This window comes from Magallana gigas, chromosome 9, assembly GCF_963853765.1.
Source record: "Magallana gigas chromosome 9, xbMagGiga1.1, whole genome shotgun sequence".
Taxonomy (NCBI): Eukaryota; Metazoa; Mollusca; class Bivalvia; order Ostreida; family Ostreidae; genus Magallana; species Magallana gigas.
This window is the reverse complement of record NC_088861.1, coordinates 7,705,142-7,719,050: the sequence shown is the minus strand read 5'-3', so window position 1 is coordinate 7,719,050 and position 13,909 is coordinate 7,705,142. Positions and strand designations below refer to the sequence as shown.

General features: G+C 32.0%; 1 protein-coding gene and 1 long non-coding RNA gene across 2 annotated transcripts in view; both read right to left on the bottom strand.

Moving 5' to 3' along the window:
• Positions 1-503: 503 nt before the first annotated feature.
• On the bottom strand, positions 504-2,798 carry LOC117690899 (uncharacterized). Its single transcript, XR_010709605.1, has 5 exons — positions 2,655-2,798; positions 2,274-2,467; positions 1,934-2,063; positions 1,585-1,831; positions 504-1,476 (listed from the first exon to the last, which is right to left on the bottom strand). It is a non-coding gene; the product is annotated as an uncharacterized lncRNA (long non-coding RNA).
• Positions 2,799-9,445: 6,647 nt separating this feature from the next.
• LOC117691060 (uncharacterized) overlaps positions 9,446-13,909 on the bottom strand; it is a 32,753-nt gene continuing 28,289 nt past the window's right edge. Inside the window, exon 7 of the mRNA XM_034476116.2 lies at positions 9,446-13,768. Coding sequence (XP_034332007.2) covers positions 13,542-13,768 — 227 coding nt within the window. The 3' untranslated portion in view covers positions 9,446-13,541. The remainder of the gene's footprint in view (positions 13,769-13,909) is intronic.

Sequence of the window (13,909 nt, the reverse complement as noted above, 5' to 3'; positions counted from 1 at the left end):
AGAGAGATAATGTAAAATAAAGAAGGTGCACATGTATAGAAAGTTTTCTATTGTTGTTGAGTTAAATATTTAAAAAGAAAACGATAATTTTGCTACATTTCTATTGACACGCGCTGTTATTTGCAATTCCTGATTGGCATGGGAAATCTTTTGATAGTATAAACATGTATCACAAACATTATTGTACTTTATTCATATATTATGTACTTTGTTGTTTGTAACAATGCATGAGTATTCAACGCCCTGAACAGAAGTTTAAATTTCAGGAAACAATATCAGGAAATGTCGGTCGTACTGCTGGCCATTAACTGCTTGTCATTTAAAGGTTATAACCATTTGGAAAATGATGTAACGTTATACGTTAATTTTAAAAACTTCCGGAAATCAGTTTTTGAAGGTTATGTTTTCATAAACACTTCTTTGATACAATCTATGTTATTCAAATTCATCTTTATGTTAATGGCATCACTGGTCGATTGACGAATTTGCGTTTGATTGTTGTGTTTCAAAGTCAATAAAAACCTTAAATGTTTATTATTTTTATTTACCTTACCTTGCTATAAATTATTAAAGGAAGGAGTCGGAAAGAATATAGGATCAAATCAATAAAGACCTGCAAAGAACTATTACATTTAGTTTTTTGGGGGTTAACTCAGTCGCACAAAATGTTATGACAAAATACTCTTGATTGTTATTCCATATGTTTCGCATTCATTCAGAAACATATATATGTTTAATACAGAAATGTTTCATTTCGTGCGGGGCTAATATTTGAAAATATATATTTGATTACGTGAAAATTCTTTCATCAAATTTGATTGAGATTACATTGGGACGATTAAATTTTTTGCGAGGTTTAGGAGTTTATATGCAGGACTCCAAAGTGTGTTGGCACTCCAAAGTCCGACGATCACACCAAAGTCCGACGGTCACGCCAAAGTCCGATGGTGTGACACGCCAAAGTCCGATGGTTGACGTCATTCACCAAAGTCCGATGGTGTGTCATACCAAAGTCCGATGGTTCACAAAACTGTAGCAAAACTGTGCAAGATCCGATTTTATACAATCAATGTATATACGAATCGACTTACGTAAGTTCGAAATTAAAACAAATTAGAAATTAAAAACAAAAACACTGAGGTCATAGTCATTATTCATATAGTTCACTTCCCTTCCCCCGTTTAAAAGCATACTGGGGCGCAACAGATATTTCGAGAGAAGGTGCACTTTTCCGTATTCACAATCTTCCACCGTAAAGATCATCACTTTGAAATCATCTGTGTCAATTTTCATCACCCGTCCTTTTCTCCAGTAACCAGACAGAAACACATTTGTTCCGGCGGAAAGGGCAGAATTTGGTTTAAAATCTACAAAGTCGCCCATGTTCGGGTCGAATTTTTCCAGTGTCGCTAACGAAGCCGGTTTCCTGGAAAACAGTTCCATGGGGTAGAGATCATAGTTCCAATGATCAGGGTTCTGTAAGAAATTTAAATAAAAAACTAAACAGAGTTAATGCACTGAAAAACGTTATTTTCTTTGTTATTATCGAGTTCCAACTAAAAAGTATACGAATATTGATCCTACCTCTTTCATTTCCCAAAAAGAGTCCGAGTACCGTCTTTTGTTGTGCGTTTCTGGCGGACTTTGAAATCTTCGTTCGTACAGGTCCTTATAGTGTGAACTTACACCACACTAAACAAAATATGAAAATAACATTACAAGTATCAAACTATTATGTATTTTTTACCGTTGTTTATTTATAACTGGTGATCGCTGTTGTAGATAGATCTGCAACTGTGGGGAAATGAACGTCAGGGATCATCTGGAGCGTCTATAAAGAATGGTGAATAATATGATTATCATTTATGTAAGAAATATAAAATAATGTTTGAAAGAAGAGACAATTTTTAAATGACTGTGAGCATTTAAGTACCATTGACTCTTTGTTTTTGTTCCCGGCGGCGTCAATGTCAATGTTTTCCTCTGCATCATCTATCCTCTACATCGATATGGGCTTTCTCTAAAAACTCTCTTTCCTCTCTAGTCACGTTACACATTGGAATCTAAAAATTTTGGATAAGATCTGTCTATATATCCGCGTTAAATCAACGAGCAACAGGTAGTTGCTAACTTAGATGTCGGAGAGAGAGAGAGAGAGAGAGAGAGAGAGAGAGAGAGAGAGAGAGAGATTAAATGTGTAAACGGTGTATTTATTGGCAGAATTTATATGTCAGTTATACTGTCACACATGAGTAACTTAACGAAACCTGTACCTGTTCTTCAACGACAACCGAAAAGTTCGGTCGCTTGAAACTATTCTGATGTGGAATCATAGACTTGATAGACCTGTGCACGCGGTTGTTGTACTTGTAATAAAACTCCGGAAGGCTAGCCGGCCAATCTCTGGTGTCCACGAACTGTGTCATGAAGTATGCAACAACAGTTCTATTAAACCGCTCCACGCGACCTGAAATATGTTAACGCATTTGTAAAATATTTGATTACAATATTAGTTCTATACATGCATCCATTTTTTAAAGCCGAAATGTAAGAATACATTGTCTCTTAGCAGCTTATATTCGCCGAAGCTTAAGTGATTTTTAGTTTAAACCTTGCGTATAACGTACATTTTTAATATACATTTGTAAAATTACCTTGAGCTTGTGGGTGATAGGGTCGGCGTTAACGTGCCTGGTCTTAAATTCTTCCATTTCGGAGGTTAAATTAGCATTGTTGAATTCCTTGCCATTGTCCGTTTGAAGAATTCGTTGTAAAAGCGTTTGTTTTTCAAGCGTCCAAATAATTATCTTGCAGATTCGCTTTCTGCGAAATTAAAATTGTAAAATTGTAAAGGTTGAAGCAGAGTTATTGTTCCTGCCAACAATAATTATAATGTTTCACTGGCTACGATTATAATCATCAGATAATGTTGACTTGTGTTCGCACAATAATTATAATGTAGATTTCGATTACAATTATCGTTGGGTGACATTTTTATTATTTTGAACCAGAACACTATCATGATTTGATAATAAAAAATAATTATGTTGGTATTTTTTTCACAAGTAAAGATTAAATATTTATTTTGAAAAGATAATAATAGTGCAATTTAAGTGAAGTTTGGTGAAATTATTATTTTTGGTCAATTATATAGGAAAATATAATAATTTTGTAGGGGTACCATACGGCTTTCCATACTTTTCATATTTTTCGTATGATCATTAATTGTGGATGCTTCACTTGTATATCCAAGAGTTTGTACTAGGGGAAAATTATAAAAGACAGCAGCCCAGTATTCAATAGTTGATCCCATAAACCATGTAGCTCTCATACATCTTACAAAACTTGAAATTTGCTAGTGTATGAACGTATGTAAAACATTTATTATCTAAGTAATGTTAAATTTTACTCAAATCTAATGTATAAGGCATAGGTCATATACTTTCACCCCGTTTTCATTGTTTGATTACTTGGTCAGGACTGACTCTTGCTTCTTCTCCAATACGAAATGAGTTCGACTTGAAACCCCCTTGTTTACAATACAAACTTGTAAGTTTAAGCAAGGAGGAATGAGAACTGATAACTCATCAGGAGTTTACCATGAAAATAAATCAGAATTTGGCCTGACCTGTACACTGTGCCCCCCTCCCCCATTAAAAAATAAAAGATTACTGAAAAGGAAAAGGGAAAATTTGATCATCTCGTAAATTACTGAACTTAGGGTACCCCGGTATATATATGATATCTGGTAGATCCTAAAGTTTTACCTTCGCTGACATAGAAGCTATGACACAAACGAAATAATCTAGAAGGGATGGCCAAGCTATGTACCTTCGCTGACATAGAAGCTATGACACAAACGAAATAATCTAGAAGGGACGGCCAAGCTAGAGGTAATTATAATTCATGCATTTACTTGAAATGATGGAAACTTTCAAAAGCCATCTTATGCATGCCACGTGTTCTGACCATAGTGTTTTAACGGTCTATTTCTTTCCGCTGTCAAATTTCCCTATATTGAAGAAGGGGGTTGTATAAGCGCTAGATCGGAATGAATGAGAACCAAAGTAAAACAAAAAGCAGAAATCGCCAATGAGAAAGTAATCTCCAATTGCATTTAGCCTTGTATTAGTGTGCCTTAAAAAATGTTTAACTGAATGGCCAGAAGTACAACATTCTAACTAATGCCATGGCCTCAGGAGATTAAAATGTTTGTATCTATCTGCTCAGCCATTTGATTGTCTATGTGAAAAATATCTTCTTATTAGCCAATAAGGGACCCTGGAATGGCGACTACTACTGAAACAAGCTTTAGAAATACCATGTCATATAATCTAGCAAATTTCAACCAATGATGTGACCATCTACCAAAAGCCCGTTTGTTGTGGGGAAAAAAAGCAAACCTACAAACTATTCTACCATAACCAAGCGATTGACCTAAAGTGTGTCAGTGGAGACCCGTAGCCTTTTGGGAAAAAGGCTGGGTCATTTTAATGATTAAGAAAATATACCAATATTCCCCTTTTTTGATTTAGGTGGCGTGATGCCCGATGGCAGCATATTAATCTTGGACTTTTTAAAACAATCAAGATGACGTACAGCTAGTTTATTTATTGCAGTTTGAATATTAAAAAAACAGTTTTATTAAAGGTTTGATTACATGTATCGACGCAATGCATAATCAAATTCATAGTTAAGAAAAAAAAACGTGATGCGGTCAATCATGCACAAGTTGTCGCTCCTGCACTGGAACTAAACACATTTATCAAATATGGTGATCAATGCAATATTATATAATAGTTCTTAAGAATTCGAATGTTTCTCAAGAGAGAGAGAGAGAGAGAGAGATCCCATACGAGGTAATTAAAAAAGGATATTAAAGTATCCTATCCTAGTTAAAAGAGAATTCTTAAAAAAAATGAGTAGTTTTGTTATTTACCTATAGACATATGCTGTTATTTACAATACGTAATACGTGATTGGCATCGGTAATTGGTAATTCAATTTGATAATATTTTCGCATAGTATTTCATGAATAGTTTATGTGATATGCTGTTATTTACAATACATGAGTAATGAACACCTTCAATTGAAGTCTGATTCATCATTTAGAAATAGTCATCAGGAAACAGTTGTGCATATCTTTCGTTTTGTGGATCATCAACTGTTTGTCATTTCAAGCTTTTCAACCATGCGGAAAATGATATGTACGATTTTTAAGAACATCCATAATTGAAAGTAATGTTATCGAAAAATAACTCTATTCTTTGACCATTATCATTCAAATGCATCTTTCTTTCTTCATTTAAAAATTTCGAATTATTTACAAAAACATTTACAAAAACGTCTTCTTACTCCGCCTAAATATATGTTAATACGTGTCTTTCAATAAAGTAACCACCTATTTTATATTATTGACCCTTAATATGTGATGTTATTTGTATTTTTATTACCTAAATATGTTAGAATGTTTTAATATTACTATAAAGATTAAGATCACAATTTCCGCATTTGTCAAAAAAAACATAGCCATTTTCTGACAAATCTGGGAAATTGGGCATACCAAAAACATTGATAAGACCCTGTAAACAAACCAGGAGTTAAAAGGTTTTTATATTTCTTCATTTGATGCCTTCTAGCAATAACTTTCATGTGTGGAATGGAGAAAAAGTCCCTAAAACAAAAGTTTAAAAAAATGTAAAAAGAAATGTGCAAAATTGACACATTTCAAGCAAAATCCCATAGTTTCCTATGTTAAGAAATTAACAAACTTTGAAATGACCACCTTAACAAAGGCTGTGGTAAATTTATGATTTTTTTATCTTAAAAAAATAATTATAGCAGTAGAAATTCATGTAAAAAAGTTCATTAAAAAATCTAGGGCAGAAAAAATTAGACCCGGCCTCGTCAAAATGTGTCACAAATACATTTACTGTCTTGTTGTGTTATCACTTTTTTAACATTTGTAGTGGTACTTTGTTTAATGTAAATGGGCTAAATTCATACAAATAATGAATGTATCAGTTCAAATTGTAAAATAAGTTAATTTTATAGTTACCATAATTATTCAACAGAAAAAACCATAACTGTTTGGATGTAACAGAAAACCTAATCAATGTACGGAGTATTAAGCTTAAAAATACACAATAGTGCATATAGCCACAGCTTTAATTGAATCATGTTCTTATTTAGCAACTAAACCCTTTAACTTCCAGCAGTCGGTTTATTAGAAATCAATTTTACAGGCCCTTTATTATTTATGAACACATAGTTTTATATCAAATCAATATTTTTATTACTTTTTATCTATTGATTTTCGAAACGAGTTTTAGTTTTGATAAACTATTATTGAAGATTCCCATTCGAAAAAAGATAGATCTAACAGTAAGAACTAATTCTCTGTGAAATCATAAAAAAGAATGATAATCTAGCAAAACTAATTTGTAAAACTAATTTTAACTAAATGTTGTTTTTATTTATTTCCTGTTAGATAACAATTAAAAGTAGACAAGCTTTCCATCTATACGATGGAGACTACTTTTATAATTATGACGTCTACTGAATGATGACCGCTATTGAAAGTTGACCACTACTAAATGTTGACCACTGCTGAATGTTGACCATTACTGAATGTTGACCACTATTAAATGATGACCTTTATCAAATGATGACGACTTCTGAAACGATGACTATTTTTAATTGATGACCACTACTGAGTGTTGACCACTACTAAATGTTGACCACAACTGAATGTTGACCACTATTAAATGTTGACCACAACTGAATGTTGACCACTATTAAATGTTGACCACTATTAAATGTTGACCATTACTGAATGTTAACCACTACTGAATGTTGACCACTATTAAATGCTGACCATTACTCACTGTTGACCACTACTGAATGTTGACCACTACTAAATGTTGACCATTACTGAATGATGACCACTTCTGAATGTTGCCCAAAACTGAATGATGACTACTATTGAATTTTGACCACTACTGAAAATTGACCACTACTGAATGTTGACCACAACTGAATGATGACTGTTACTGAATGTTGACCACGACTGAATGATGAACACTATCAAATGATGACTACTACTGAAACATAGACTTTTTTTTAAATGATGCCCACTACTGAATGTTGACCGTTACTGATTGCTGACAATTATTGAGTGATGACCACTATTGAATGTTCACCACTACTGAATGATGACCATTACTAATGTTGACAATTACTGAATGCTGACCACTATTAAATGATGAAAACTACTGAAACGATGACTCTTTTTAAATGATGACCACTATTGAATAATAACTAATTTAAATGATATTGAATGTTGACCACTATTAAACTACTAAATAATTACCACTTTTAAATGATGATATGACGATACGCTTTACAGATATTGGCTGGGTATGAGGGCAACATATGAGTTGTTGAACCTGAAGGTGAAAATGTTGCCTGAGGCCACAGGCCTCAGTTAAGTAAAACAAAAATGTGTTTTCTTTATATAATTTTTTCAATATAATAGACCGTGTTCCTGAGAAGTATTTGGAATAAAAAAACTATTTTCCCTTTGTATATTGGAAGACTGTTTAAATTAAACGGTTTGTGATATCCTACATGATAATGAAATTATGATACTAAAGCAATTTAAAAGCAGCAATGACTGCTGTATTTTATTACAGCATAGACTTTACAGTTTGAACAAAGTTGAATTCAATATTATCGATTCTATACATACAAAATACCACTAGTAACTTATGAATAAGTTTTTGCTAAGGAAATGGTACCGATGCGATATATTTCCAAATTATTGAAATATATCAATAACATGCATTGTTATATTTAAGATTTCGAATATTTTTTCCCCTCTACCAAACTGAATGTGTATATGAAATAACGAAGCATAGCATAATCATAGGAGTTTTTGTTTGCATATCAACTTTGAAAGATGCAAATATGTTTTAATATTAATTTTGTTAGAAATGGATTCACTGAATATGCTTACACTGCAATCACGGAATACGAAAAGACGACTCCAAAAGAAAGTAAGGCTTATATATATGTTTATGTGAGGAAAACTCGAATAGTGCAAGGATACTGAAGTGCTTGAAAGTGTGATTACACTAAAAAAGCCAAATCAAGTAAACAAAATATTTTATAAAAGAGCTCTCACAAGTACAAAAAACATTTTTTTTTATTTATTGCGCAGATGTGTTCGCATTCTCAATCACAATCAAACATTTTTGAACAATAACGCAGTCGATATTTCAATTCTAATTGCAATTGGGTGATGAATTTGAATTCATTATCGGCCACAATTGAAATGGTCATTCAATAGTTGTAATCATGAAATAGTGGTTAATATTCAATAGTGACCATCATAAAAATAGTTGTCTTCAATACAAAAGTACTCATCATTCAATATTTACATTCCAAATATTTTTTGCATGTTAAGTGTGTGAAAAGGTACTGCAGTTATGATACCGTAACATACACAAGGTACTCAAAGGTTTAAATGACGAGTTTTATTATGACGTCACAAACGTTGAACGCTGTAAAATACAACATCACAAGCGAGAATCAAAGTTCACGCTTGCAGCTGTTACAGTGGCTCTTCCATTAATTTGAAGTTACCCTTAGGATAAAATAGAAATTTTGACCTATAAATCACATTTGCAGACAAGGCCAGCAGTTAAAAAAATGTAAATATAAGCATTAAATCATTATTTTTTGAAAGATATAGTCTCGTAACTGCAGCAGTGTGTGCATACTAATTTTCAATTTGTATGCACACATCGCTGCAGTTATGAGACAATATCTTTCAAAAAATAATGATTCAATGCTTAATTATCATTCTTCCTATCAGTCTGTCACTACACTGTATATATCGAATACTCAGTTAAATAAATTTGGTGTCATCTTCTAAAAGGGAGAGGGAATACAAAGAATTAATGGTTTTTCCTTTTACCTATTTGACACACAAAATGTATTATACACTTAAGATGCTTATTAAAAAAACCCACTAAATTAGAGTTTATGATATACTTTATATCATTCTTTGAATGCACATGACTTCATGTTCTGTGTTTTTTCCTTAGACGAGACACTTTACTTTTATTGTGTTAGTTCATCCAGTTACAAATGGGCTCTGGGGTAAACCTACGATGACCTGATGTTTCATGCAGGGGAAGTCAATGAGTTTTCCGCATAGTGTCAGGGAAACCAGTTATAAGCTATGGTCTTTATCGCATTCATTGCTCGTAGAAGGATTCTACTTAATTTTTAATGAAACTAGAGATTTTAAGAAATATTAATCTTCCTTCCTTTGTCCTTTAACAACCAAACTTTAATTTGCAATTCATACATAATTGTATGATTTTTACAACAAAGAAAAATGTACTTTTTTGCAAATTTTATTAACACAATCCAGAAATACAAGTACATATTAAGCGATCATAAAATTACGTGAAATAAGAAGTCAATAGGCCACATCGCTCATCTGGGTAACATCGGCCATAACTCTAATCAAAGCAGCAAATTCTGATACAAAGATTTAAAGTCTTGTAATCAGCTGCATTTATCAGACTGAGACTGTGCTTGACATTTATTGTATTTTTTTGGACGTTGACCCTTTTGGAACCCATACATGTAATTGTTTGTTAATGCATTTGTGTTTCTTAATCCCGACTTTAATTTGGCTTCAGTATGAAGAAAAATGTGTATGTTTTATTACTTTTTCAACCGATTTATGAATTAATTAAAAAAGAGATATTGATACTATTGAAAAATAATTACAAACCTAACTTACAGTCATGTGCCTTGTTTCCTTAACCCCAATGTCTTAAATATAATATTATAATTCACCCCCCCCCCCCCACCATTCTGATAAACCCATAGTGATGAATGTAATATACGAAACATAGAATTGGTACAATAGCTTTTGTCTATAATATTTGCACAGATTATAGCATTTCAGTTTTTCAGTAGAATTATTTGAGTGTTATTTTCTACTTATTTCTAATATAAACTTTGAAGCCTTGTAATTGTTTCTTCCTGAGCCTTTGGGGTCATGATTAAAAAAAATAAACATATCATATATCAGAAAACTAAAGTTTAAGTTTGAATTTTAAAGACAGTTTGGTTCTTTAGAAAACATAAGTACCCCATCCTTTTTTACTCATTCGCAATTATCTCCCTTTTGGAGACCTGGCCCTTCATTTAGACACATGTGAAAGCCCTTCCCCAAAGATTCTTTTTGCAGAGTTTGGTTAAAATTAGCCCAGTGGTTCTGGAAAAGAACATGAAAATGTGAAAATTTTACGACAACGGCAACAATGACACTGACGACGACTACGACAGACAACGGACAAATTTTAATCAGAAAAGCTCACTTGAACCTTTGGCCTAGTGAGCTAAAAAGGGGATAGAATCTTCCACAACAATTAACAATCAAAGAAAAGGATAAGAAACAAGATATATTACATTAATTTGAAAAATGATTGCTAAAAAGTATTTAAAAAGTATTTACAACTGAGAAAGTTACATGAATTTCTTTTTTGAATTTGTCAAACTAACAATTCATTACGAACAAAGGGAAAAAAACTCTCCACAGATTATTTTTATTTTCAGCATCTTTAGTTAACTGAATAACATGGCTTGTCTAAGAAATTATTGGACAGTCCTCGAAAGTTAGACAACAGCCAGTACAATGTAACAGTTTGTCAATAGAGAAGAGAAAAATTAATGCGTGATATTACATTCATAATAGTACAAATAAAACGCCGAAGGCTTAGGGTCAAGATCTAGTAAATAAATCCGGACTGTCCTTTTGGTGCTAGAACCATAATGACGTCATAATTGATTTGATGAATCTTTTTCCGTATTTTACGGCTTCAAATGAACTATATAGAAAATAAAACAATTTTTTCAAATTCTATATTTAATAACGGGAAAAGTAATCCCGGTACCTATATTCAATTTGACATGATTTTAAAGAGGAGATCAATAGCTTGTTAAATGCCGTTTTTGGAGAGACTGTACGCATTCTAGATATATTTCATTAGTCAAAAATGGACAAAACTCCGAGATGTGTTACTTTTATCCTTCATATTTCATGGAAAATGGTTGTTTAAAACAAATTTATGCCCATGTACACCCCATGAAACAACGCTATTGTCATGAGGCATCATTGAAAGAATTTATATTTTGAATTTTTTTTTATCTTGTAGGCACTTTTCATTTACTAGATCTTGACCTTAAACACTAAAAAGTACGCAATAGTTAATGATACCAATATTAACACTTTTGCATGGACATAAAAACAACAACAAAAATACGTATTCAATTTTTTACATTTATATCCGTTTTCAAAATTGCACTACCTCAAAAAATTATTTCTCTTGAGGGTACAGTCAAAAATTTGTGGTCAGTAACTAAAATTTTGTGAGTTTATTTAGTTCAAAATGTCGACGAAATGGGAGCTTGAAAATATCATTAAATTGTCTTGATTTAATTTTTTTTTTTTACTGTTGGTGCTCAGCTAATGCATAATATACTGCCTTTACACATTTTACACAGAAGTAAATTGTTCCTGGTCTATGCTGACCCTCTTGATGATGTATATTTTTTACATTCCGTTATTTACTTCATTAAATGCCATTTTTTTCTAAAGATGTTTTATTTTTCGATATATAACACCAAAAACCTAGTTGCAGTCGGCTTAGTCTTAAACGAAATAGGAACATAATTAAAATTGTTCCTTAAAATGTAATTATAAAATGAAGCGCATATAAAAGTTGTTCTAAGATAAGAGTGAACATAAAGTTTCCCTTGCAAAGCTAAATTTTCATTGTTGAACACAATCTCGGGAAGAGGTCAACATTTGTTAAATCAACATTTTCTGATTAATCATGTCAGTTTTCTTTTGTTATCGTGATGTCTTAAAATATGTACAAACTAGTATCTGGATGATTTATACCTGCAAAATAGGATCACAACATTTAATATTTTCTCTTCACAGAAATATACCACGTAACCCCATTCCTGAATAACTATTTATCATTTAAAGAGATAAAGATTGACAACTAGTGAGACAGCTTGGAAAAAAGAAATTTAAAGTTGACGTTAACCAAGACTGCAAAAACCGTCCACTTATTGGCCGGGATTCACGAGGGCTAAGACAAACAGCAACCAAAGGCTTATATACATATATGATGCAATATAAAAAAAAAACTTCAATGTAATGGTTTTATCATTATACAATGAAAAACTTCATGTGATAAATAATTATTGTAAACAAATCTATAAACTTGTTTTAATATTTGAATTAATTATTTGACGTCATACTCGGACATACATGTATGAACAACCAATACCGATATCAACGTCATAATAACTATGGTTAACCGAAAATTGTGTGAAATAACAACCGAATATTGTCGCAAAGGGATATGTACAATCATGTAAATATAGGATCCATCATTATTTGTGATCATTAGTGATAGTTCGTGATTTCAATTCAAATGAGTTGTGTTTTCTATCCCCAAGCAAGGAGATAGCAATCACTCAACGAGTTGGATTTTTTCATCACGTTTTAATTCTATTTTAATGATTTAATCCCTATTTTATAGGATTTCTATGCAAAACCCAGGACACTAATTCAGTAGAAATACGTACAATTCATTGTGACGTCAATACAGGGTAAAATCATTTTATAAGTTGATTACATAAGTGATATTAACTGATATTAAGTGAAACATGTGAAAAATACACAGATGTTGATTATTAAACTCTTGAGATATGCTGCCTAAAATGTTATGGATAATTTTTTAAGTATATGTATTTGCGCACTGCATGTGATACACTTATCTAAAGAAATTAGTAAGATGAAATCGACAAAAAAATGCAGAATTTTATTGACAAAAAGGGGTAAAAACTTCGCTTTTTTTTAGTGGTGCGAAAATATTTCAAGTTCAAAAAAAGGAGACAAAAATAACTTTTCTCTTTTTTGACTCATTTCAGTTTATAGAGAAACATAATTTCTTTATATAGAAGAAATGTTAAATGTTATGTCAATATTTAAAAAAATAAAAGATATTCAAATAATTTTAAGCTGTTTAACTCACGCAAATTAACTTTAAAATCATCAAAATTATGAGTAATCTTAATCCTAAACAAAATGCCAACACTAAGTCGACGGCATCAATTACTCACTTGTCAGTCCCTGTTTAGAGTAAAAACGTACGTGTACGCGCAATAAATCTAGCATAAGTGTAAAAAATGTAACAGTGTTTTTATCATATTCAATTTAAAACTTTTGTCTGTTTTTCTAGAACCCCTTTTCAGAAAATGTCTTCAGGCAAATTTCCTGAGTGAATTTCGGCAAACGTGCCGCAACTACTGAAATGTTTTCGGCTAGATTGCTGCTAAACGTAATTATCTGCAAACGAGAAAGTTGTCTTACAATAAACCTGCTGCACATCTGCAGCATATATACCCTGATAAAAGGACAACGAACTTCATTCTCATCGTTATTCAACTTTGACACGTACAGGTTTAAATATTTTGCAAAAGTTCGTAAGGTCAATACAGACAATTATCCCAGCGACGAGAGAGATGAATAAAGCTCCAGTCACCCCCATGTATTTAGAGGTTGGCCTGTCATCGGGGGCACTGATCAGCGTCCGTTGGTACTTATTTGTCTCTTTTCTAAGGACAGTCAAATTTTTCTTCCTAATTTCAATTTTCTCTTGCAGCTCTGAAGTAAAATATAAATAAGTTTGGGTAATGATCAAGTGAATCAAAAGATTGTGAAGTTTTCAAAGAAAAACAAATAACTGAAAATAACTTTTCATTTAAAGAGTTCTTTCAAATATTAAAGAAAACAATTACAGGACGA